The 27492-nt window shown below is 35.2% G+C and overlaps 1 protein-coding gene across 5 annotated transcripts; it reads left to right on the top strand.

Annotated features, from left to right (window-relative positions):
* LOC144967400 (uncharacterized) lies at window positions 1-25593 on the top strand. 5 transcript variants are annotated; one of them, XR_013644383.1, is made up of 16 exons: window positions 1-168; window positions 2003-2723; window positions 3357-3870; window positions 4900-4983; window positions 5768-6004; window positions 6267-6367; window positions 8113-8273; window positions 9676-9855; window positions 11708-11764; window positions 12218-12328; window positions 14414-14533; window positions 16930-17065; window positions 19652-19799; window positions 21080-21154; window positions 22083-22198; window positions 24439-25593. XR_013644383.1 is itself a non-coding variant. In XM_078904549.1 (15 exons), the coding sequence occupies exons 2-15, from the start codon at window positions 2123-2125 to the stop codon at window positions 24568-24570; spliced, it is 2637 nt and encodes an 878-aa protein (XP_078760675.1). In that variant the 5' UTR covers window positions 1-168; window positions 2003-2122; the 3' UTR covers window positions 24571-25593. The 5 variants fall into 5 exon arrangements, 2 of the variants coding, with proteins under 2 accessions (XP_078760675.1, XP_078760676.1); XR_013644384.1 differs by having other exon boundaries at window positions 16930-17077; XM_078904549.1 differs by lacking the exon at window positions 16930-17065.
* Window positions 25594-27492: the final 1899 nt, after the last annotated feature.

The raw sequence follows: 27492 nt of genomic DNA, 5'->3' as shown, positions 1-27492 counted from the left end.
ACTGGTTGAAGACTTCTGACAAAGGGAAAACATAACAAAACAACAGAAAAGAGAAGAAATTCGTTGTCTCTCTCTCCTCTCTGTGCATCCCAGATCCCCCGCATCCATGCTGTTTAGCAACCAGCTCAAAGTAGAATGAAAACATCAATATTAATGAGATGTTTAAAGGTAATCTTGATGTATACAGATGAAAAGAAAATAACAGTGACATTGGCTTCGTCGTCGCGGCGATACCTTCATTTTCCGAACCAAATATGCCAATCCAATGCCAATAATAATAATCAATATCATTTCACTTTCTTACTTTCTTCACGGAGTGTCTACGTACACGGTAACTTTAGAGGAATATCGCAGATATTTTGGTATCATTATTTTCATTACTAACCGGGCACCTAGCCTCTGGATCTACGTACATGGTAACATTTATACACGGTAACCTCGAATCTCGCCTTTAATTTTAAGGTTAACTTGTAGGTGGCGTTTTTTATGCACCTCCGTTGGCGATGATGGTATAAATAAGTGAAAATGTTGCTGCAACGTCCATGAGGATTAAATAGTTTTAGATTGTAATTTACAACGATGCTTAGTGATTACCGATGTACGTCTATACAGTGGTAATAAATGAAAGAAACAATTATTTTAAAAAATCAAAAGTAAAAAGAAACATGTCACACAAATACTGATTTCAAATAAATAAATAAATTTAGAAAATTGAAATCGAAGCTTTTTAAAATCATGATAAAAGGATTTTGAAAAAAAAAAAAAAGAGAGAAAAGAAAAAATGTTGACTTTCACAATAAAGTAAATTTAAAAAAAAACAAAAATGTCCACAATGGGAATCGAACCCAGTACTTTCAAGGTTAGAGTCCGACAGCTTGTCCACTGCGCTACGGAGCCACCTGACCGTTTGTCACATTTAATAAGGTCTTTCTAAAACATTACTTTACCTTCAATGCAACTTCTATTTTCTGGTTTTATCATTTATATTTTTCGATTTTTTAAATTATTGTTATTTTTATATAAATTTATTAATAAAAACATCCTACAGATGTCACAATATAACTTTCGCCATGTCCAAATACAGAAACACAATATCGCTGATGAAATTGGGTGGGATGCGCATGCGTGACGGAGGTGTGTAAAAACGGTCCGTTAAGATACACCGTCAACGGAGGTGCACAAAAACACTACGTAAATTGTATTGTTTGATTTTTTTAAAAACAACAGACACTCACACATACACACACACACACACACACACACACACACAGTTAGTAGTAATAGTAGTAGTAGAAGTAGTAATAGTAGAAATTGTACTGTCGTTGTTTTTAAAAACACAGTATATGCAATGTTAATCAAATAGCACATACTGTGTTCTTTAATAAAACGGCAGAGTAGTAGTAGAAGTAGTAGTAGTAATAATAATATATTGATGATGATGATGATAATAATAATAGTAGTAGTAGTAGTAGTGGTGGTATGGATGGTGGTGATGGTCATGATCTATTCGGAACAACAACAACACTATGTGGATTACCCCATAACCATGCCATTAATAAACAGGGTTTTCTTTTTTTTAGTGTTCCTCGTGGGTGGAGTTCTATCTTTAAATAAATCAACAACAAAAAATTTAACATTTATATGTCACAACAATCACTGAATGTGCTCAAAGTGGTTTACAAGGGGTCCCTAGCAAGCAGCAACATTTAACATGTAGGATAAGACATGAGCCTGTTAGGTGACATAACAATTTTTTTTTCCAACAGAGATAATGCTGTTAACAGCCAGGTACTCATTTAAAGTACAGTAAGATAATATGAGTAAAGAGCCTTTTCAACAATGCACTGCAAAGAGTGGGACTCGAAACCAGGACCTTCTGATCCGAAGACGAGTGTCATGCCACAAGACCACATAGTCGCACATGTTACATTCATTTTCCCCACGCTTGTTCCCAGAATAAACATTTGAAGAAACATTCATTTCATCTTTTTTATTTTCTCAGGAACTAAAAATTGAAGGATGAAAACAGGAGAAAAGTCACTGGTGTTGTCATTCAAACAGGATCAGGTTTCGGGTATATGATATCGGTATTGTATGCCAGTTTGCCTTTTCCAGTATCGTCATGGAGATTGGGACAAGCAACACATCTGAATCCTCTCAAAACATTGTCGATGAATTTTTTAAGGATTTCATCTCAAAGAAGATTAGTAAAACCAAAACTGTAGCAGCTAGTAGGGATACTCAAAAGCCTGCCAAAGTTGATGAAATCAGTAAACTACTGGATTTGGAGATTAGTTCCATCCAAGCTCAAACTAAAGATTCGACAGAAAAGGCGAAGGATGGAACTTCAATTGTAAATCAAAATGTTTTCAAGAGTATTTCTGTGTCACAAGCCTTGTCATCTGAACTCACAAGTGTCAATATCCCAGTGACGGCTAATATACCTTTGCCTCCGTCATCATCCAAAGATACAACGAAAGGAGATAAAAATGACGACAGTGCATCAAAAATATCTCACAAAGGAGACATTTTTACATCTGGCAACTCATCGATTGCTTCAAGCAATGTGGAAACAGTGCTTACTGCTCCAAAACCTATCATTGTTCCTCTGGCCAAGAAAATGAATATTCCAAAACAGTTGGGATGCAAGTTGAGCACTGAGAGCCTTTCCCTCATAAAATCCAATGAAAAAATAGACAGGAACGGAAGGCTCTGGGAGGAAGGTAAGAGTTGCTTTGGGTTTGGTTTTTATATTATTATTTTTTTTTATTTTATAAATTATGCCTTATTATTATTATTATTATTATTATTATTATTATTATTATTATTATTATTATTATTATTATTATTATTATTTTATTATTATTATTATTTATTTGTTGTTATTATTTTTATTATTGTTGTTGTTATTATTATTATTATTATTATTTATTATTATTATTATTATTATTATTATTATTATTATTATTATTATTATTATTATTATTATAATAGTATTATTATCATTATTATTTATTGTCATCATCATCATCATTATTATTATTATTATTATTATTATTATTATATTATTATTATTATTATTATTATTATTATTATTATTATTATTATTATTATTATTATAAATAGTATTATTATCATTATTATTTATTGTCATTATTATTATTATTATTATTATTATTATTATTATTGCTGTTATTATTATTATCATTACTTTTTTTTCAGGTTATGATATCAATTTATTTATATGTGGAGCAGTGTTTGTAAAAGCTTTAAGGCAGAAGTTGTCTTTTCTTGCTTTTAAAAGCAAAGACTGTTAATATAAACATAAGAAGGATCTTTTCTTTAATTTATCTCAGGTGAAGTCCAGTCGTCAAACAGTGATGGCTCGAACAAAGAGGACAGCGACTCTGACGTCAACGACGGGCTTCCATCTGAGACCGGATCAATCAATTCAGACAAGGAGGACTGGAAATCCTCTCACAGTTCCTCTGCCAAACACAAGAAAAAGCACCACAAACACAAGCACAAAAAGAGGAAGAAGAAGAAATCGAGCAGAGAGAAAGAAAAACCTCAGCCAGGAGACGAGGATAAGGAGAAAGACAGTAAAAAATCAAAGGAAAAGGAAAAAAGTAGAAAAAGTAAAAAAGACAAAGAAGGATCTTCGTCTGAATCTAGTCAAAAAAATAAAATCGATCCAGATAAAGAGAAGAAGTCGGATGAGAAAGTCAAAGAAAATGGAGAGACAAAGTCTAAGAATGAAGGGAGTGATACAGAAAACTCCAAGAGAGACAACAGGAAGTCTTCGGACAAAGACAAAATGGAGGATCGGAAGAAGGACAAAGAGCGAAAGAGAAAACACGACAGATCAAGGTTGGTTTGTTTTATTCTTTACTTGACGATGTAGCTATCAATTTGGAAGAATGCGTTTGTCACCAATTCTGGCCCTTAGTTGTGTCCAGCACAGTGAATCAAATTATAGATCTTTTTATTATCTTTATTTTGATATATGGTCTGTCCTATGTACTATGATTAACTACTGTGAAGTTTAAGATTTTGAAAGCCACTAATACTAATAGTCCTGTTGCAGGGCTCAGAAATTCAATTACTGAAAGCACACTCACACAGCTAAATTGTTACACGTAGTAGTTAACTGGATTTCGTGGCATACTATTTATTTATTGAACTATCTATTCAGTTATCTGTCCCGTATTGATTTTCTTGGCAATCGCATCATTTCATGTCTTCCATACATGGCTCATTGATCTAGACTTATTTGTAAATGGATACTATTTATAATACAACTTTGATGATTCCACTCCTTACTTGTGACATACCCTGAGGAAACCTCTGAATTTACTTCTAAAAAGAAATACAATTTCTGCAATTCTTTTTTTTTTTTTCATGAATAGGAAAGAATTGATAGGATTGTAGAAAATCCTTTTTTCGCGTTATCTTTATTTTCTATTCAAAAATAGCTGTTAAACATTTTCATGTTTTAGTTTGTTTGCTAATGTATGTTGTTGTTTGTTTTTCTTCTTTTTTTTTGTTTTTTGTTTTGTTTTGTTTTGTTTGATTTTTTAAATTTATTTATTTGAAAAAAATCAACATCACTCTAGGACTCCAAAATGGGTAACAGAAAATCACACATATTTTTTATCTCTTCATTTGACCTTTATTTACTGAAAAAGAAAATGTATCTGCAAGTGTATTTGATAAACAAACAAACATAGGTCTAGGTTTCCTAAACAAATAGTAGATAATCCCATTGAAATTTGTTTTTGTGGGCTTTACCTTCATCTTCAATGAAAATCGACCTTCATCTACTTTTTATTTTTCATGTATATTCTAGGTATTTTTGTTTGTTTATGTTTTTGTTTTTGTTTTCTGTTAACCCCACAGGTCTCAGAGTCCAAAACGATCCAAGAAATCCAGGTCAAGATCCAGATCTCCCCGGAAATCTAAAAGAAATTCCAGTCCTAGACGGTATGTGTTTGAATCGTGTATTAGAGACCTGTACTATGTGTTGCACAATCTCGCCAAAAATCATAAATAATAAACAAAAATGAATGTAACAGGTTAAAAAAAAGCTTGTTTAATTTTTTTCTGCTCAACTTGGCATTCTTTAGTAACCAAGGGAATGCTTATTTTGGTTTACATATTCCAAGGTTTTTAAACAAAAAAGCCGTACTGATCACTTCTCTGCCATTGATCGGTGTTTTTTTTGTTTTATTTTTTAGTAATGTAATTATATTGTTTATTGATGAAGAAGGGTTTAGAGCTCGAATCGTTCCGTGTTTGATATTTTGTTCTTTTTTGAAGCTGTTGTATTCATTATTGTTTAATACTTTTTTTCAGTCCACAGCTTCTAGCATCTGTTGAAATAAAAGTTGCAGCAGTGCCCCATACACAGTGCCTCACAGACGCCATTTCTCGTTTTAATTATTAAGTGTTCCTATTGGTTTAGGGCCCCTTATAAATCACTCTGAGTTAAGATAAAGGATACTGCACTACATTAAAGCTGAATTTTTTTGTTAATGTTTTTCTTGAGGGTTTTTCATTTTTTTGGTGGCTTTTTCTTTTTTGCTGAGGAAGGGTTGTGAGCTCAAAACTTTCCACGTTTTAATATGGTACTGTACTGGTCATTTTTGACTAACATTCAAAACAGTCCAAAACTAGCAGCTTAAAATTATTCACTAGTTCCTAAATAGTAGCAAAAATAAACAAAAATGTCCCTCTCTAATTAGTGCCTTTTGACCTCTTTGTCTAGGAGTCGGTACAGCGAATGGGATGCACGAAGATACACAGATGATCCAAAAAAGTTCTCACGGTCACGATCTCCTGGTCGATCCCAGAGAAGAAGGTCGTCTGATAAGAAAAGGGACAGATCCTCTGACAGGAAGAGAGAGAGGTCTTCAGACAGGAAACACGACCGACCTAAAGACCAGGACAAAGACAGAGATTTGAGGCTGCAGATTGATAAGGCCAAGTTGAGGAAAATTGCCATGTGAGCATCGGTGGTAGTTTTAGTATTTTGGGTTGAATTGAGTTCAATTGTTATTGAAATAGACATCATTATTGACATATGTTTTCAAATATTTATTATTATTATTATTATTATTATTATTATTATTATTATATTATTATTATTATTATTATTATTAACCTCATCATTATTATTCCTTTACTTGCTGTTATTATATTTTATTAATAAATTTTCATATATATGCCGGTCTATCATTGGAAAATTTGCAATTTAATTTCTACAGAGCGAACGCTTTGAACTCTATGAAGTCAGGTCAAACAGTCCCCGTCCAATTAGATGTCGCTGCGGTCAAGTCTGGGGGGAAGTCTGTGGAAGAGCTGACTGGTGAGTCCTTGACACAGAGAGAGAGAGAGAGAGTGTCACGTTTAGCAAGCATGCCTACCGTCCCGGAATTTCCGGACATTTGAAAAAAAAAAATAATGGCTGTCCCAGAAATTACAGAAGTTTACTTTTTATCCCAGAACTGATACAATCGACCATTATATTACAACTGGGAATTAAGAAGTTTATGCAATCATGAACTATTGTGACATCATCATCATCATCATCCCTATAACCACAACTACAACCACCACCACCACATCATCATGATCCCCACCACCAAAACCACTACACCATCATCATCATCATCATCATCATCATCTCTACCACCACTACTACAACAACCACCACCGTATCATCATCTTTACCACCACAACAACAACAACCACCATCACATCATCATCTCTACCATCACTACAACAACAACCACCAACTCATCATCATCTCTACCACCACTACTACAAAAACCACCAACTCATCATCACCTCTAAAATCAATACTACAGCAACCACCACCACATCGTCTACACCACCATAACTACAACCACCACCACCACATCAGCATCCCCACTACCATTACAAGAACCACCACTACCACATCATCATTTCTACCACCACTACTACAACCTCCACCACCACCACATCATCGTCCGTACAAGCGCTATTTCAACATCTACCACCACATCATCACACCTGCCACCCCCACCACCATCACATCATCACACCTGCCACCCCCACCACCATCACATCATCACACCTGCCACCCCCACCACCATCACATCATCACACCTGCCACCCCCACCACCACCAATCATCAACATCAACAAATCATATAATTTGGAAATTGGTAAACTATTCTCTATCACGAAATATTTCCTACTTTTTTGTGGTCAGTTATTCTCAGCAGTCTCTTTCCATGTTGCTCTCTGTCTTTGTTCTCGGTTGAGATAACTTATTCTTTGTTTTTTTGTTGGCCTGGCAGGGGTCCTTAGCTGAGGGGTAAGCATTCAAATACATAGTTCATTTTTTTTTGGAGATTTTTTTCCCCCCTTTGTTATGTATTATTATAGTTTTTAGTTTTGAATATATTGTATTTTGTAAACATGTGTGAGTGTATCCTTCATAATGGGATCCTTTGCTTGTGCCAGCATGGGACTTTTCGGTCATATTGGTCATGGAATTTCCTGTTCCTTATTTGAACCTGTCCGTTTTGTCTTACTTTTTATTTGGTGCTTTTATCTTCAGGTCTGTAAATTTTCCCCTGTTATCTTCCTTTTTTACTGGCACTGAGATGACCTAAAAGTATTGCAAGTGTTGTAAAATCCCTAAATCAGAGACCCTATTCTTCCGCTATATGGCGGAATTCAGCTATCGTCTCGAAAGCTCGCAACATCCTGCACTTCTTCCTCCTTCATTCCTTAAGTTTATTGACCTGCCATTAGAGGTAAGATTGATTTTTATGTCTCAAATGATGGAATATTTTAGAGTGACTGAAATAACCAGTAACAAAGTATAAGCCAAAGTTATGGTGTTACAAAAATTAAGAACATTAATTTAGGTCGATTTATTTTAAATTCTACGCGTTGCGCACTATTTCCTCCTTTTCAGCTATTTTTCCTCCTTTTTCGAAATTCTAGAATAGGGTCCCTGCTAAAAAACAAGCAAACAAACCATGAAAATGACATTGGGAGGGAGATTTTGTCTGATCAATGTTGAGTGTCTCTCCTTTCTTTCCGTACACCATAACAGATTTCTGTAAAAGGATATCGGAGAGGGAGCAGGAGAAGGTGGACAATGACATCAGTGACAGCAGTGAGGAAGAAGCACCCACTCATACGGATGAAGAAGAACCTCTTATCCATCATCCATTTAAGGTCAAGGACACATCTAATATTGTCATGAATATCCGAGTAAGTTCTCTTTGACTCTATTGTCTTTTTGTTTAGGGTATTATGATCCAATCCAATCTGGTCCAAGGTATATATTTGTGCTGCTATGTATGGTCTAGTGGTATGACACTCACTTTTGTACTGGAAAGTCCACGGTTCAAGTCCCACTCTGAATGGCACATTGATGAGTCCCTGGAAAAGGCTCTTTACTCATATTCCCTTACTTCACTCCTGTGTAAAATGATTACCTGACCATGAACAGCGTTGAAAAAAAAAAAGTATTATTGCCTATCAGGCATCATGTCTCGTCCTACTATGCTAAGCGTTGCTGTTTGCAAAGGACATCTTGTAAAGAATTTTGAGCACTTCAAGTTAATATTTCGCTGTATAAACGCTTAGGTTTTTGTTTTTTTAAATGTTATTCTTGATTATTTTGGGGTTTTTCCTGGTGTTGTTTTTGATAAAATGTAAATAATTTAATTCATCCTTTGCTTTTTAAAAATTATCATTTTGAATCATTTTAATCATCACTAATTATCCAAACCTGCCATCAATAATGATTTAATCGGGACAGGTTGAGTTTTTATCAAAATTTGACGGTTCCAGATTTCCCAGTTTTATTTCTTTATTTTTATTTCTTTATTTAATTTTTTCTATTGTGTCTCGTTTTTTAAAAAGCTATTTTTTGGTATATCTCGCAGGCACGAAGTTTCAGTTGGCTATGGAATACTGTTTTCTAAATGATATTAATATCATAAGAAGTTACTGCTTTTGTTTTCTGATTTATGGTCTAGTAGTTTGATGCTTGCTTCTAACCATGGTTTGATTCCTGTTCTGGCAGCACAAAGTTAAGTCCTTGGGGAAGGCTCGTTACTCACATTCTCACACTGTACTCCGTATAAAATGAGTACCTGGTCAGAAACATCGTTTTCTCTGTTGAAATAATATGAGTGGTATGGTCTTAGCTTCACATCAGAGAGGTACCGAGTTCAACTACCGGCCTCACTGAGCCAATTACCTGGCCCTTGCTTTCTTCACAGCACTGCTCTGCAGCTGATGCCTGGGTTATTTAATCCACTTGTCCCTTGGAAAAGACCTTAAAGACAAATTTCCCCTTGGGGATGAATAAAGGGAATTTTTATATCTTTATAATAATGCCTTACAAGCATCATAACTCTTCTTATATGTTAACTGTTACTGTTGGCTTGGGACATTTTGTAAAGTGCTTTGAGCATATGTAGTGGTTACTGTGCTAGATACACAATTTCACCTTATTTGTAAGTGAAAGAAGGTGCCTATCTTAAATAATTAATTTAAGCTGTTCGCTGGAGAGAAAAAAGCTTTTAAAAAATCTAGACGCAGAAATAGGAGATTTTTTATGGAGTTACCAGATTGTCTAAATTGAGATTTCATTTTTCCTTAGAATGCCAAGCAGTTGCCTGTGCTGACCCCGTCAGAAAAGCAAGCTCAACAGGCATCCTTACGCTTGGCATTCCCTGTCTCCAGTGGATCTCACCATAGAGCTAATGAGTCGGAGTGGGTTCCGGTTGAAAAGACCACAGCACAATCCACATCCACCATCAGTAAGGCTGTGGACTCCACGGTAAGTCAATACAACCGAGGTATCCTTAGTCTAGCTGTTGCTTTGTGCAGACCTGCCATCTTGAAAAAGTAAAAAATTTGTAGTTTTTAGGAAACAGAAATTGTATCGGTTTAGTTAACTTAAAGATCAACAATTTACCCTCACAATGATTACATAATACTTCAAAAATCTTTTAAATTGTGCACGCTGACATCAGCTCCTCATTTTCGATAAGTTTTGACTCTCTCCTTACATTCTACAGGAAAATTTTTACATTTGTTATGATACAATATACATTTTTTATTATTCATAGTTATTTTGTGCATCACAAACTTTGAGGAATGATCTTTGTTTAATTAATAAGAACATAATGTTGTTTTATAGAGGGGTTGTTTGAGTTTAAAAAATCAATTTTTCTGCTGGGTAAGCCTGAGTTAATGACTTAGAGATGCTCATGAAGTTCTGAAATTGGAGTAAAAATTTCGTAATTCTACGAATTTTTCATGAGGCAGGTCTGTGGTCTTGTGGTTTATGACACTCGCCTTTGGACATTTAGACCCTGGGTCTGAGCGTAGCCATCGTTAACTGATACCGACCAAAAATTGACGTCAAAAGACAAGTCTTTGGCTGCAAATGAAAACAAATAGTTCAACTAATTGAATCACTTGTTTCCTTGAGCTCTACTAATGACAACTCTCGAGACGCTGCACAAACCCTTTAAAATGACGTCAAACTGTCAGTCCTAGAGAATTCTAGTGTCAGGCTATATGTTAACGATGGCTACGGTCTGAGTACTGTAATAATCAGTGCAGAGTTAAATTATTGGAAAATGGCTCTTTACTAATGTTCTCTCTGCTCACTTAGGTGTAAAATGAGTACTTGGCTGGTAACTTCTCTGTTGAAGAAGAATAATTTTAAATATTGCCTTACAGACATCATGTCTGTACCTATAGGTCATATAGAGAGAAAGATAAAGTGAGTAAATGTGACTCATATTTAAGGGAATAACACAAAACAAACGACGTTTCGGCCTTTGGATTTCTTTAGGTAAATACATTTTTACCTGAAGAAGGCCAAAGGCCGAAACATTGCTTGTTTTGTGTTGTTCCTTTATATATGAGTCACATTTATTCACTTTATCTTTCTCTCCGTCTTATTGGCTCATTTAGGCATCTCTAGTTTTTGGTTATAGGTTATATGTTGATCACATACTCTTTGCGCTTTGAGCTTGTTTAGTGGAAATGGATCTATATAAATACTCAGGACCTCATATCAACAGCTCTGACAACCGAATGCAATGACAGGCTTGAATAAAAATTTATTTTGTGTCGGTTCTAGAGCATTTCCACGACAACAATATGCCGATGACACTCTTTGGGTTATCAGGCTTGCAAATAAGTTTAGGTCGCCCTTTTGGCTTGTCCATGTCCATTTTCTTCTGACATGTTGTTTGAACCACGTGTTTGTAATGGAGTAGCCTTCTTGTCTGCACCAGTCTATCAGTAGTTCTCCTCTCTCATTCCGTTTTCCTAAACCATGAGGTCCAACAATGTTCTCCACTCTTTCCTCACCAACTTTGGCTCCCATGATTATAGTTATTTCATGGTTTTTACAATGCTTTTTCGCCTTCTCTATTTCTATGTAAAATATGTTTACATCGCTCTATATACTTTCTGATGTTGGTGAGTACACTTGTATGAGATTTAGATCGAAAAGTTTCCCTTTCAGTTTCACTAGTAAAATTCTGTCAGATATTGCCCAGTAACAGGCTACTATTCCATTAAAATTTTTGGATTGGCTTAAACAAATTTTTTTTTTTTTTTTTAGCATTGAAACTGTACATGAAATTAACACTGAATCCTCTATTTGCCAGAGTAAGACAGGTTCTCAACCCGTGAACAAAGACAGCATTTTCAATACAAATTCAGCGGTAATTTTTTCCCACATTTCATTTTTTTTTTTTTTTTTGGATGAGAATTTTTCAGTATTTACGTTTTTCCACTCAAAATACATTTTTAAAAAAAATTGATATTGTATACATATGTTTTTAAAGTAATGTCCACTGTTGTTTTTAAAAGTCCTAAGGAGTATCTAAAGTGCTAATGGACAATAGCAATTGCTTGCTACCTTTTGGATTGGAATACTAATCTATCACAAAAAGTCTCTACCTGGTCTAACAGACCGAGCTACCTGATCATCTTCATCATCATCATCATCATTATTATCCTCAGCAGTATCAGCAACACTATCATCATCATCAACTGTCATCATTATCACAATTCATTTAAAGCCCATTAATTTTTCTCAAATTGTTTTCTTTCTTTCTTTTTTTTTCTATTTTTAAGTTGCAATTCTACATTAAGCTGTTGATTACGTGTTACAGAATGTAGACATTGGTGCAATCATCTCAGAGCGGTTGCAAGCTGTCAGAAAGCTTCAAACAAATCCATACGATGTTCAAGCATTGAGCTCAATGCACAAGGCACAAGAGAAGGTAAGTTCATTATCTGAAAAGTCTGCCCGTGTTTCATTCCTGTCTGCCAGTTTCATTCATGTCTGCCATTGTTTCATTCATGTCTGCCCCTGTTTCATTCATGTCTGTCACTGTTTCATTCATGTCTGCCACTGTTTCATTCATGTCTGCTACTGTTTCATTCCTGTCTGCCAATGTTTCATTCATGTCTGCCTCTGTTTCATTCATGTCTGCCTCTGTTTCATTCATGTCTGCCATTGTTTAGCAATGACTATGAAAAATGTTTTTTTCTTTTTTTGAGGAAATTTTTTGTCTGAAATCAAAGCCCTATCTCCACTGAGTAAAAATGTTTTTGAATTTTGAAAATCCATTCATAAATAAACAAGTTATGCAGTTTCAAAGGTGTCATTTATTTGGATGACCCGCAAAGAGGAAAAAAACGTGAAAATATGGGACGCTTTTTCGGCATTTTTTTCGACCTTTGGTTGTATCTTGCGTAATAAGTGGATTAAAAGATTGAAACTTGGCCATTTTATGGCAAATTTGACAGAGAATATGATGAAAACATTAGAAGAGAGAGAGAGAGAGAGAGAGAGAGTGAGTATCACACACACACAGAGAAATATATTAAGAAATGAGTATATAACACACACACACACACATAGAGAGAGAGTGAGGGGGGGGGGGGGGGGGGGGAGAGATTGTACATAAACGAAAGAAATATAGAAAGAAAAGAGAAATTGGACAAGGCGACAAAGGTTACTGGTGGAACGTAACTTGGAACACAATAATTAAAGCCATGCTGAGATTGTAGATCATATTGCAATCGAAAACTTTTAACATTATAATTTCTTAAATTCTTGTAAATTAAACAGTCAAATTATCAGCTGTTTATTGAACCCAAACGCAATGGCAGATGATAAACACCCCTCTGCCAGTGAGACCGCGCAGACATTTTGACGAGTCATGAACTTTAAAATGAGGTCAACCAATCAGAAAGCGCTTTGCCACGACCTGCTCAGCCGCTCAGTTTGGTGTCAAATCGTTTTGAACTTGTATTGTGATTCGGGCTGTAGGGGGGCAAAATGGTTTTCTGTCTTTTACGAATGTAGAGCAAATTAGGATGGTGTTTTGTAAAATACGGGAAAAGTACTTGTCATATTCATATGAAATTTTACAACCAAAAAGAAGAAATGTTCATGTATTACCTTGTCAGCGACAAAACCTCCACGCCCGGTAGCTTTAGAAATATTTTACTCCAAAGAGTAAAAATCTATTTTTAACGGTCTTCTGGTAATCGTACGAGTTTTGTCGCTTGACATAATCTAAAGTGACCTTTTTTCTATCTGTGTGTCAACTTTCAGTCATATTCATTGATAAACAGCGTCGTAATTAATTTTTTAAAATAGCATATACGAAACGGCTTCGTCCCATATTTTGTCGCAAATTCGGGCACTTCGTGAGCGAAAAAGAGGCCTAAAGATTTGTGCGGGATAGTCATTGCTACATTGTTTCATTAATGTCTACCACTTGTTTCATTCATGTCTACCACTGTTTCATTCATGTCTACCACTGTTTCAGTCATGTCTGCCACTGTTCAGTTCCAGTCATGTCTGCCCCTGTTCCATACAGACCTTTTCAGATTGTCATCTTACACCAGTGCCTGCTTCCTAATTTGTCTCTTTGCTATTTTCAAAATACAAATGGAGCTAATTCAAATGTCTTCCGCTCTTGCTTTTGTGTTCAATGTTTGTAATAATGATGAAAAGGCTTCACAGCAGGAACACGCATGCCTGTGAAGAATATAGGCATTAAATCATCTCAATGATCGTGGTGTAATGGTAGCCTGTCTGACCAGTAATCAGGGGGTCTGAGGTTTGATCCCCAGTTGAGGCTGGATGATTTTTTTAATAGTAATTTTCTTTCTACTTTGTTTCATACACACACCTTTTCAAAATTTTTACTTCAGGTTAGTGCCTGCTTCCAAATATTTAAGTTTTATCATTTACGACTTTTTTGTACAATATATTTTTTTTTGCTTTGCAATCCAGAAAGAGAGAGAGAGAGTAATGAAAAATGAATGCAAAATTCTTCCTTTTTACCCAGGCAAGCCAATGGGCCCAGTCCAAACATCTACCAGGCCAATTCATTGGAAGCACCGGGGCCCATGTCATGTCTCAAGAAGAAATCATGGGAGACAAACGACGCCAGGCCTGGGTGAAAAAGGTATAATGTTTAACTTTGACTGCATCTTTTATCTTTCTCTCTCTTTTAAAAAAAATCATTTGTATACTTGTCTTCAAGTCTGTTATGTATCTATATTGTTAGTATGTCGAGTTTTGAAATCTATGGGGGTTTTTTTTATTATAGTTGATCATTATTTTTAATTAGACAATTTGTCATTGATTTTTTATATTGATATGTTGAAAGAAAAGATCGTTTTAGCCACTCAGCATGTCTGGGCTTATTTTTTGGTTTATTTATTGATTTAATTAATAATTTTATTAATCTTTTTTTTCTTTTAACTTATTTTTCTCCTGGATTTTGGAAATGTCACATGAAATAGTGACAAGATTTTGGTGAATTAATGAATTGTTCCACAGGTATTCATGCTAGGCCTTCAACTATGATCTGCCTGATTTTCTAGTATTTCATGTAGCCGGCCCATTTCATTCTAAATGCAACTGTTGGCAATGAGGCTCTCTCTCTCTGTTTGATTAAAGTGGGTACTCTTGAACAAAACAAAAATGAATATATAACAGCTTAAAAAAAAAAGAAAAGAAATACTTCAAACAAAACATTCTAGCTCAAAAGCATTCTTCAATTAAACAATTTAACTCTAATACTTCACATAAATTAAAATCCAGAACAAAGAGAGAAAGGGTTCCTGCTCATTTAGACCAGTAAACAGTTAATTAAAGTAGTGACATCAATTTTTCCCCCATTGTTTACCTTGACAGGACACAATTGATTTTCCCCATCGTTTACCTTGACAGGACATAATTGATTTTTCCCCATTGTTTACCTTGACTAGACAATGAGAAAGCTATCTTCCTATCTTTCTGGATAGCGTGAAGTGTTACTGTTTTTTCTTTGTTACTGGGTGAAGAGGGATTTTGAGGCTGAAACATTCCATGTTTTAGTGTTTTGTTCCTTTCTTGAAGCTGTAATATTCATATTTTTCCATTACTTTTTACAGTCCGCAGCTTCTAGCGGACAACTCTGCTCTTTGATCTCAATTTTAGGGTCAGTGCTAATCTAGATTTTGTTATATGTGGAATTTGGATCGTAGAAAGATGAAGGAGTATCTATGTGAAAGGATTTACGACAGAAGCCGCAAATTGAAAAGATAAACTTGTATCAAGATGTCATTTAATTTTATGTAAAATATTGGACCACAGGTTTCATTGAAAGAGCAACAGCTGCAATTATCTCTGTTCTGAAACATTTTAACTGTCTTTGTTATTGGCTGAACAAGGGTTTTGAACCCGATATATTCCGTGTTTTGTATTTGTATTCTATTTTTTTTTTTAACACTATTATTTCCTTTTTTGTACAATGCTTGATACAAATAGGGCTCTGTACAATGAGAATAGAGGTGGAAATTCTGAGAGTCTATTTTTGGTCTTTGAAAAATTGGCAGCTCTGTGTTAGAGACTTAGGGAGTTAGGCCCTCATGGTTCTCATTATATACAAAAGTGTGTAGCGGGTATTTTTTTATTGATAATGATGAGAAATGAAAGGTATAGGGAAGCGTCAGATGAAAATAAAGACCATTCCACCAGCTGTCCAGATAAAATCAGGAATGTCTCAATTTGGCAATCTGAAGAAAGTTTAAATTAAAAATTTTTTAATATTGGACTGTTTATAAAATGGAAATGGCCCTTGCACATTTCAGATTTATAATTTTTTGAATAGCAAATTAAAACAATTAGCATAAAGAAGCTTTAAATCTAGATTATATTTTATAATCGTTCAAACATGCTGCTGTTTTTGGGTCATGACGGTATTGTGCGTTAGGGTGAGTTTTAGCTCTTTGTAAAGTTGGCCGCTATGAAAAAAAGAAATATCACGATGTCAGAGAGCCTAACCCGGGACCCAATTGACATGACATGCACTGCCTGGCTGAGAGAGGAAGAGATCTGTGAGCAAAAACGCAACATGGCTCAGCGGTACGGTCTTTGCATCGTACCCAAAAGGTACTGAGTTCGACTACTCGCCTCGTTGTGTGGCCTTGAGCAAGTTACCTTGCCCTAGCTCACTTTGCGGCGGTGCACTGTGACTGATGCCTGTGTTATTCCAGTCTTTCCTTGGAATCGACCTTTAAGACAAATTTCCCCTCGGGGATGAATAAAGGGAATTTTTTTTTTTTTTAAATTTTGATTTTTTAATTTTTTTATCAGCTTGTGTTTCCATCTGGCACTTCTCTTATCCCTGTGATTCTCCTTGTACTGATTGTTTTTTTTTTTTTTGTTTTTTTTTTTAAGAATGTCAGCTGCAAGAAAGAAATGTCTTCCTTTTCTCTTCTTATATCCTCATAGTTGCACTTATCTGTTTAGTTACTGAATATGTCTCTAGAAAATATCAACGATAAGTCTTTCTTCTCCGCTGTTTGTTTTCAGGTGGTCACTCGAGAGATCTTCCACACGGACACCCGTCACAGCTCGGTGTATACCCGTGTACTAGCCTTTTCTTTTGGGCACCGCAATCATCTGACCTGTGGTTAACCGTGTTTAGGACAGATAAATTGCTGAAAGAGTTAGTACACTGGTATACGCCTTGCTCATTGAAAAAACTATTTCACATATATTTGAAGCTTTGTCGATTAAATAAATTAAAACAATTTACAACAATTGTAAAAAGCATAGAAATTTTTCTCAGAAACCTTTTTCATTTTCTTTTTTTTTTTTTTAAATTTATTCAATTTATTCAGTTTGAAAATATGAGCTTCAAAATTATGTGAAATAATAAAAATTCTCTTCTTTTTTTTTTTTTAAATTTAAACTTTTAATTTCTAAATATGCTTTGGCACATTTTAGAAATAAATCATAACTAAATTCAAGTCATTGAAAAGAATTAGAAAGGAAATGACTATTTTACTGTTATTTATTATCTGCAACTGAAATTCAAACGATTTGTAGATTTACCGTTTATTTATTGTTTCATTGAATGTTTATTGGTCAAAGTGATGAAACCTATAAACACGCTTAAGAATAGAAAATTATGTATCAGAATAGTATGAGTTGAACAGAGAAATTGTAGTCATTTTTATTTTTATGAGAAACAAAGAATTGGTAAGTTCTGTCGGAATACATCAAAAATAGCATAGAGAAATAGTAAACAATGAATGGATTTAATATTTGTATGTAAATATGAAATTTAATTTTTTTTTTTTTTTTTGATATGACTTGTTATTACCAAGTAGAGTAAGAGATTCATATGTATCTGGCTGTATGGTGTTTTACTGACTGACCCGCAGAAGGTTGTGTCTTCTTACCAATTTTATGTGAGATAAGAGTCTTTTTAAGAAAAAAAAAAAAGAAGTCAATTTCAGTCTTGACCGCCAACACATACAGCCATTTACAAATGGATCTTTGATTTGAATAGCAATTTGACAACACAGTAAAAGATCCCATCTGCATTTGAGATGCATTGGACATTGATAGTGCTGTCCGTGGCATGAGGGGCAGGTCTGGAGAAAGTTGTGGTGAGTACCTCCAATGTGAAAAATGCTCAGCCTTTGCCTCAAGTCCAAAGCACTTTTGAGCATTTCTCAAGCTGAGCATTTGCATTGGGGGATTGAGGTCAATTTAAATAAATCGTGAAATTGTTTTTTTGTGAAAATTTATTTTTTAATTTAGTCTTTGGAAATCTTTTCATAATGAAAAATTGCCTCTACGGACAATAAAGATGTTATTGTTTATTATTATTATTGTTATTGTTATTATTATTATTATTATTATTAGTATTATTATTATTATTATTATTATTATTATTATTATTATTATTATTATTATTATTATTATTAGTATTATTATTATTATTATTATCGTTATCATGATAAATGAATAGTTTGAACAGGGTGAACAGCAAAGAAGAATGATCCCATGTATGAACATTCAAAGTCAGATTGTAAATACTATGTGGCATGATATATCATAAACCATAAATGTGCAGGTCTATATAAGGCAATAGTCACTCAATGTACTCAAAACTACATGCTTTATAATGGAGTCCTAATGATAATTGAAAGCACCCAATGTGTTGGTCACGGCATGGAGCCTGGACGGTGTTATTATCATTTCTAGTTTACAAAGACAATTCTGTCATATGCCAAGTACTCAATTTACACCTGAGTCGTGTGAGAGAAAAAACTGTCAGTAAAGAGCATTTTCAATGCTGTGCCCACATTTTGATTTGAACCTTCGACTTTACAGTTTGCAACTAGATCATAAAACGGCGCATAGAGACCAACCTATACAGGTTATTTTAAGAAATATTTTCGGATCTTTTTGTATGTTCCCCTTCATTTTGTTTCAATGTACCCAGTGTTGAAGGGCTGTACGAAAAGTAAAGATAATATTTGCTGTATTAGGTTAAAAATAATGGGATTGAATGCCAAAGACTAGGCATGGATTTTATGTTACTTTTAGGTTTTGAAACTCAAAACTTGCCCATGTTCCATTTAGGAGATGTAATGTGAGACAACCCTTTTTCGGGGTTTTTTTTTTGGTTAAGTTGCATGTTTTTTGTTTTTTTTTTGTTATTTTGGAATGTTTGGGCATAAAAATGGGATGCTTGGGGGGGGGGGGGGGGGGGGGTCGTATTATATCATATTTTCCCCTCATTTCAACTTTAATCAGAAGACCAAATTTTTGGTGCGTAAATCAAATGAAACATAATATGTCTCTCAGTGTCAATAGTTTCTAAGTTCACCTAAAAAAATATTGGTTATATTTTCAATATTATCAGATCTATAATATTGCTGATTCTCCAAATTTGGAGGGAAGAAACTCCTGATTTCTCTAATTTACAGCCGTTTCCCCCATTTTGATAGTTTTCATTATCTTTAAAAATCATCATCATCATCACCACCACCACTATCGTCCTCCTCCTCATCATCATCATTTAAATCCCATTTAAATATTTGCCCCCTAATTGTCCCAAATTTTGTCTCAGAAAAGTTGGCAATATTGTATCATGTTCTCTTGCCTGACATTCTGTATTATAGCCATTTATTTATTCATTTATCTACCTATTTTATTTATTTATTTATATTTATTTATTTATTTATTTATATAGATTTATTTATTTATTTTTGGATTGTCTGATTATTTTGAACAGACTCAGTTTAGCACAGCCACGCCGGTGAGTGGAGGGATTGGGATGTTCCTGCTACAGAAAATGGGTTGGAAACAAGGAGAGGGACTGGGTAAAAATAATGAAGGGACCACACAACCGTTACAGCTGGATATCAAGATTGATCGTAAAGGTATGTCGAATTTTTGATTCACACTGTTGTCGTTTATCTTATATGTCACTTGTCGCCTGAAAACAGTTTTACTTCTGATTTATATAAAAATGATTAGAATGGCTTTGAAAAAAAAAAAAATCCAACAAAATACCAACCATGTCATTTTTCTTGATCAAAATCCTTTTTCAGGCAATAACAAAAACAATAAAATCAGTCCATCACTTGAACCCTGGACAAATGGCAGAGAAATATTTTGCATGGCTATCGGCATGTCAAAGGTTTATTGAGTATTACAAAATATAACGTAGCAGGGTGAACACATGGCTGTCCAACTGTAAAAGGTTTATTGGGTATTACAAAATATACCACACCAGGTGAACGCATGACAAAAGGCATGAAAATCTGAAATATGTTCAAATTGAGAACAATGCAGAAACAACGTCGATAACGGCTGTGGGCAAAATTAGGAATAATAACAATAAAACAATGAGTTACAAAAACAGAATGACCATTGAAGAGCAATAACCAAATAATTATGGTTAGCCAGAACAAAAGGATCTTGAAATGATCTGGAAAAGAAGTTTCACATGGACAGCTGTGCCAAAACATTCAATCCAGATTATATTTTATAATAGTCCAAACATACTGCCATTTTGGGTCATAACATTGGAGCGTGTTAGGTGTGTCCCGTTTCAGCTCTTTAAAAAGTTGGCCGTTATTCATAGTGTTTTCCATTCAGAACTGTGTAATTGTCAAATAGCTTGGTTGGGGTTCCTGACTCCCATAGTGGGCAGGGATGTATATACTGTGTCTTCTATCCCTCCAACTTGCTTTCTGTCTTTGTCTTGGAATTAAATTACTTGGTTTTGTCCTGGCGCTGGTCGGATACCCTGGCTGGGAGGGAAACAGTAAATGTATAGGTAGTTTTGGGAGATGATATTTTTTACCCTGTTTATGCATTGTATTGCTTTTCTTTTTACATATGTATGATTTGTAAACAATCGAGTGTGTTCCTCTCGGCGGGGACATGTGCTTGTGTCTGGATGAGACATTTAGTGATCTCAAACTAAGTACACTGATAGTGTGCTCTTGGAATCTACATCTGTTTCCTATTTGAACCAATTCCCCTTTGTCTTGCTTATTCTTGGGTGCTTTAATTGTAATTCTAGAACTTTTTAGAATCACATTTTCTTCCTTTTTACTAGCGCTGATATGACCTAAATGTGTTGCAAGCGCCGTAAAACCCTTAAAATCATAAACATAAACAAATAGTTTGATTGTATCCTCCATATTCACAGGTCTTCAAAGTGCTGCAGATAATCCCAAGTCCAAGCCTCAGATAGCCCACGTCCCACAGGCTAAAGATCTTTCTCGTGAGTCAGATTTTTTTTTTTTTTTTGTGAGATTGTTTTTGACACCTATAGGAGTAGAAAACGAAATGTAGTGTGACATTACATATATCCTCTGTGTAAGTGCACAAGAAAAAAATAGAATTTGTTGTGGGTAAAATATGTAAAATGAAGATGTGTTGTGGGTTAAATATTTAAAAATGGGATCTGTAATGGGTTAGAAGGTGGAAAAATAGGATCTGTTGTGGGTTACAATATGGAAAAATATGATCTGTTGTGGGTTACAATATGGAAAAATAGGATCTGTTGTGGGTTAGAATATGGAAAAGATCTGTTGTAGGTTAGAATATGGAAAAATAGGATCTGTTGTGGGTTAGAATACCGCCCACCCCAAAACTTTTATACTTGATGTTGGTTGATAACTCGGGTATTTTAGTGTTCAAATATAAACATATAATTTATATAGGGACATGTCTAAGTATAAACATGTAATCCATATAGGAATATGTCTAAATATAGACATGTAGTCCATATAAACATATAATTCATATAGGAATAATGATTCTTGAAATGACTGTGGGTAAAGTGAAGTGAGTGTCCTGTTAGCTTAGTTAGTTGAACACTCGCTTCACACGCAAGGGGATCAAAATTGATCCCAGGTGCAGTTGAGATTTTTTTTTTCTGACCTCCCTGTCTACCCAGGAGAGAATGAGTGGCTAGGTCTGTTAGATCTGGCAGAAAGTACTTTGCAATAGACTGGTGTCCTGTCTAAAGGGTAACAAGCAATTGCTATTGTCTGTTTCATGCAGAAGAGACCAGGATAAACACCTGCTCAAAGGGCCTTATGGCTCCAAGGACTGCGGTACTTTTAAAGTGAAGTTGTCGGACCATTTCAGCTATTAGCTCAGACTGTCTGAATAAAATGGAGCTTTTTTTTTGTTGACGATTTCAGACAAACACCCGGTGTCAGCTTTGATGGAGCTGTGCAACAAGAGGAGATGGGGACCTCCAAATTTTACCGTGGTCCAAGAGGATGGCCCTGCTCACAAGAAATGTTTCCTGTTTAAGGTGATAAATCCATCTGTGTGAGAGAAAAAAAAGTTGTTTCTTTAATATTATCATCATCATTCCACTGAAGTGTAAATGAGTACCTAGTTATGGGCAGTTTTGGATATTGTGAGAGTGATAGTGCAAAAAGGACGCCTACGAGGTCACTGATACTGTATGAAATGGAAAAATCGATACCATATGGCCTGCTGGGGGAATAAGTGTAATATTATGAAGAGCATTGAACATGGTTAATCCCATGGGAATGTACTATGTAAGTGTTCATGTTTATTGTATTGATTTTATGTTATCATTATTATTTTTATTGTTTGTAACCAGTAGTGATCATGACCATTTTTCTTATTTCTGTTTTTATTATTATTATTATCATTATTATTATTATTATTATTATTATTATTATTATTATTCTTATTCTTATTATTCTTATTCTTATTATTATTGTTATTATTAGATTAACTTTTGAACTTTGAACTTCAACTATAATGACAAAATTTAGGTCAAATCCAGGCGTATTTTATTATCGTCCTTATTGATATCATTTAACCGAAATCCCTCCCATCGGCCCCCTCCCCCATTAAAAAGTAATACCCCCCCCCCGCGCACGTGCCTCAACCAGACTCTATCAAATTGAACAGAAATTCAAAAGCACTTAGTTACAATTCGAAATCGCAGAAGAACAATACGGATTCCAACCTGACAGAGGGACAAGGAATGCAATATACCTCCTCCGTGTTTTAAGTGAAAGAGCTATACAGGTTCAGACCCCACTATACCTCTGTTTTGTCGACTACAAAAAAGCTTTTGATAGAGTACGCCACGAAGAAATACTAAAACAACTGCACTTCATTGGCGCTGATGAGAAAGACCTCAGACTCATGCAAACATTATACTGCACCCAGCAGGCATCTATCAAAATCGGAAACTCTACAGGAAATTCCATTCCTATTCAGAAAGGAGTCCGTCAAGGGTGTGTTGCCTCACCAGATCTGTTTAATCTATACCAAGAAACAATCATGAGGGGCATAACTAATATGGAGGGAATAAAAGTAGGAGGTCACAACATAAATAATATAAGATACGCAGACGATACGGTACTCATTGCAACATCAGAAATCCAACTTCAAAAGATTGTTGACAAAGTGGTAGTAGATAGTGAAGCCAAGGGAATGGAAGTGAATATCACCAAAACGGAATGCATGGTAATACAGAAAAACCCCGAAAACAACAACACCTGCAATATAACGATTCACGGCGAGCAACTTACCAACGTAGAAAGTTTTAAATACCTAGGTTCAATAGTGACAACAGATGGAAGATGTAACCGAGACATACGAGCAAGAATAACTCAAGCCAAACAGGCCTTCATGGACCTGGGAAACATTTTGAAAAACAAACAGATGTCGTTCGGGATTAGATTCCGAGTCTTGAAGTGTTACGTGTGGCCAATCTTGTTATACGGATGCGAAAGCTGGACTACAAATGCAGAAACACAAAAGAACATTGAAGCTTTTGAAATGTGGTGCTTGAGAAGGATGCAGAGAATATTGTATACTGCACACAAAACGAACGAAGAAGTGCTAAAACAAACATACCAACAAAGGAAACTAATGCCCTTAATAGCGGATCGACAACTATCCTTTTTCGGACACATAGTAAGGAAAGATAAAAATGAATACCTGGCAAGTTGTGGAAAAATACCTGGTAAACGCGCCCGGGGGAGACAAAGAAAAACACTCATAGACCAACTGAAGGGCTTCACCAACCTAACAATCCAAGAGCTGTTTGAAAAAGCAAGAGACAGGGAGGAATGGAGAGAGATAATTCATGCAGTATCCGAAGCCTGGACCAGGCATGGAACCTAGAAGAAAGAAGTTACAATTAAAAACATAATTTTTTTAAAAATTATTATTATTTTGTTGCTTTTCTTTTGGTTGGAAGAAATTGCATCTGAAATCCTTACTAAAAGCAAATAATTATTCAAATTGACATTTCATAATTTACGATTTGTCTGTTTTGTTTATTCATTTATTTCTAAATTTATTTAACTCTTTATTTATTTGTTCTTTCAATATTTATTTATTTATTCATTCATGCATTCTTTTATTTATTTAAATAATTATTTATTAATTTATTTATCTATTATATTTAAAAATTATTCATTTATCTATTTATTGCTTTATCACTTTAATGAATTCATTGTCCATTGTATTCCTCCATTGCCTATCTATTGTGATAACCAGGTCAAGGTGAACAATGTAGAGTACCAGCCAGCCGTTCCCAGCTCCAACAAGAAATCTGCCAAAGCCCAATGTGCTGCTGTCTGTCTGCAGGAAATGGGTCTTTTGCCTAGGGATGCGCATGTCAACTACTGAACCGGAAATGATTATGGAGTGTGTTTGTGCCTCTGTGTGTGTGTGTGTGTGTGTGTGTGTATGTGTTAGGGGTGTGTGTGTGGGGGGGGGGGGGGTCAATGTGCCGCTGTCTGTCTGCAGGGATGCACATGTCAACTATTGACCCGGGAATGGTTATGTGGAGGGAAACAATGTTCTTTAGGTATTTATTGTGATATTGTTTTATGCATGTGAGTTTATTGTGTGTTTGTGTATGCATGAGAGAGAGAGAGAGAGAGAGATTATATTGATGACTCAGTATGCCAGTGTGCTATTCCTCTATTCCCGTTATTTCTACTTATCACATTTTTAATGCATTGAAAATTTCCATAAATTTGAGGCTTTAATTTCTCTCAATCTACCCGACTCGCTGGTTTATATGAAAGGAAAGAACTCGTATTGAAATTGTATAAATTAATATTCAAGAAAGAAATCTTTGCATCAGCCAAAGGTGACATGTACACATATGCAGGTCTGACATCCGAACCCACCTATGGACCTAGTTTAACATTGTTGTAATGGACAATATTTTGCGTCTTTTTTTGAGATTTCCATTACAACAATGAGCCCATAAGGAACTGAGTTCTCAGACCTGCAAATAAGTGTACATCAGCCAAAGGTGTCTTAGACTATAACCTGGTTAAGTTTGGTTTGTGTTTTTGTTTTTAAGTTTTTTTGAAAATATCTATACTTTATGGTTTATTTTTCTTCTTCTCCGATGACATTTATTTTTTTTTTTTTTTGGGGATTTTTTCTTTTCTTTTAAAGCAAACAAAAAGTTTGCGTGGATTTATAAAACATTGTTGAATGTGTAAGTTCCTCTGGATTTGATCAATGCTGATTGGAGTTGCGGCCATATTGGTGGTAGTCGATATCAAATTGGCCAGTGTTTTAACTTTTATTGGAGTCTGTTGTTCCATCCTGTGTATCCAAGCAGAGATGGCATGTTGTTGTTTATGGTTGTTTTACAGAAGAAATATTAATAGAAATATTATATGAAACATTGACTCGTGTTTCTTCATTTATTTTATTATATTTTTTTTTTTTAACTCCTAGAGATTTTTGCTACATTTCAAAATTGGAAAAAAATGTATTAAAAATGAGCATGTAACATAGATAGTTTTATTCAACTAGGTACCATTAACATGTAAAAACTAAAAACATTAGATACTATAATTTGTCTCAGAAAACTGTAATTAATAGGCATGGGATAAAAGTAGCCCGGGTAAACTACGGATATAGTCGGTGTTAGGGTTGAGTGAGTTAACTTTAGCTGTTATGTAAGACAATATCCACTGAACGTGGTCAAAGTGCTTTACAAATGGTCCCAAGCAAAACATCAACACTTAACATGAAGGACGGGACATGACGTCTGTAAGGCAATTACATTTTTTAACGCTGTTAATAGCCAGGTACTCATTTACACCTGAGTATCTGGGTGGGGTTCCTGACCTCCCATAGTGGGCAGGGAGGTAGATACTGTGTCTTCTATCCCCGCCCTTATGTCTATTTTCCAACATGCTTTCTGTCTTTGTCTTGGAATGAGATTACTTGGTTTTGTTCTGGTCCTGGCCAGATGCCCTGGCTGACAGGGAAACAGTCAAATGTATAGTTAGTTTTGGGAGATGATATTTTTTTCCTTGTAAATCATCTCTCTGTTATGCACTGTATTATTTTTTCTTTACATTATATATGATTTGTAAACCATTTGAGTGTGTTCCTCTTAGTGGGGACCTGTGCTTGTGTCGGGATGGGACTTTTAGGTGATCTCAAACTAAGTACACTAATAGTGTGCTGTTGGTATCTACATCTGTTCCCTATTTGAACCAATTCCCCTTTGTCTTACCTTTTCTTGGTATGGATGCCTTAATTGTAATTCTAGAACTTTTTACTATCCCATTTTCTTCCTTTTTACTGGCGCTGATATGACCTAAAACTAAATGTGTTGCAAGCGCCGTAAAACCCTTAAAAAAAACAAACACCTGAGTACAATAAGAGAATCTGGGTTGAGTTTTGACCTCCCATGATGGACAGGAGGTGTCACGTGCTGTGTCTTCTTTCACCCTATAATTGTTTTCTGAGTTGCTTTCTGTCTTTGTTCTGGAATGGGATTATTCAATTCTGTCCTGACACTTGCCGGAGTCCTTGATTGAGAGGGAAACAGTCAAATGTATAGTGTTAGTTAGTTTTGGGTGATATTTTTTTCCCTTCTCTCGGTTATGTATTGCTATGCTTTTTGTTTGAATATATCGTGGTTTGTAAATATTTGAGTGTGTTCCTCTCTGTGGGATCCTGTGCTTGTGTCCGGATGAGACATTTAGGAGATCTCAAACTGAGTGCACTGATGGTATGCTCTTGGAACCTTCACCTGTTCCCTATTTGATCTTCCTCATTGTCTTACTTATTCTTCGGATGCCTTTAATGGTAAATGTATAATTATGTTTACTATCCCATTTTACTGGCGCTGAAACAACCTCAATGCGCAGTAAAAGGTAAAACCCTTAAAAACAAAATAACTTCCAAAACAAACAGTGAGAGAATGAGTTAAGAGCCTTTTCCAAGGATTCAAGATTGCGTCACACAGAGTGGGACTCTAACCCGGGAGCTTCCAATCTGAAAGCGAGTGTCATATACTACAACTCCACATAGCCACACAAAATAACCTCACAGTACAAAGTGACGATCAGCGAGAACTGAGTGCAAACTGAGTACCTAGCAAGTAATAGTGTCACTGCCCGATACAGTTTGTAATTTTTGCGCCCCATAGGCCTCTGCTCTCGTCCTACAGGTAGGTGAACATAGATAATCCATCAAACAAATGTCTGATGTCAACAGGAATCACCCATTTTGTCATAGTGAGATGCCGTCGCCTAAGCATTCCATGAAGGAATCCATTAAACAAGA

The sequence above is a fragment of the Berghia stephanieae genome, chromosome 3 (assembly GCF_034508935.2).
Source record: "Berghia stephanieae isolate SIO BIC M18660-M18661 chromosome 3, UCSD_Bste_1.3, whole genome shotgun sequence".
Lineage (NCBI taxonomy): Eukaryota > Metazoa > Mollusca > Gastropoda > Nudibranchia > Aeolidiidae > Berghia > Berghia stephanieae.
This window is presented reverse-complemented; position numbering and strand designations above follow the sequence as displayed.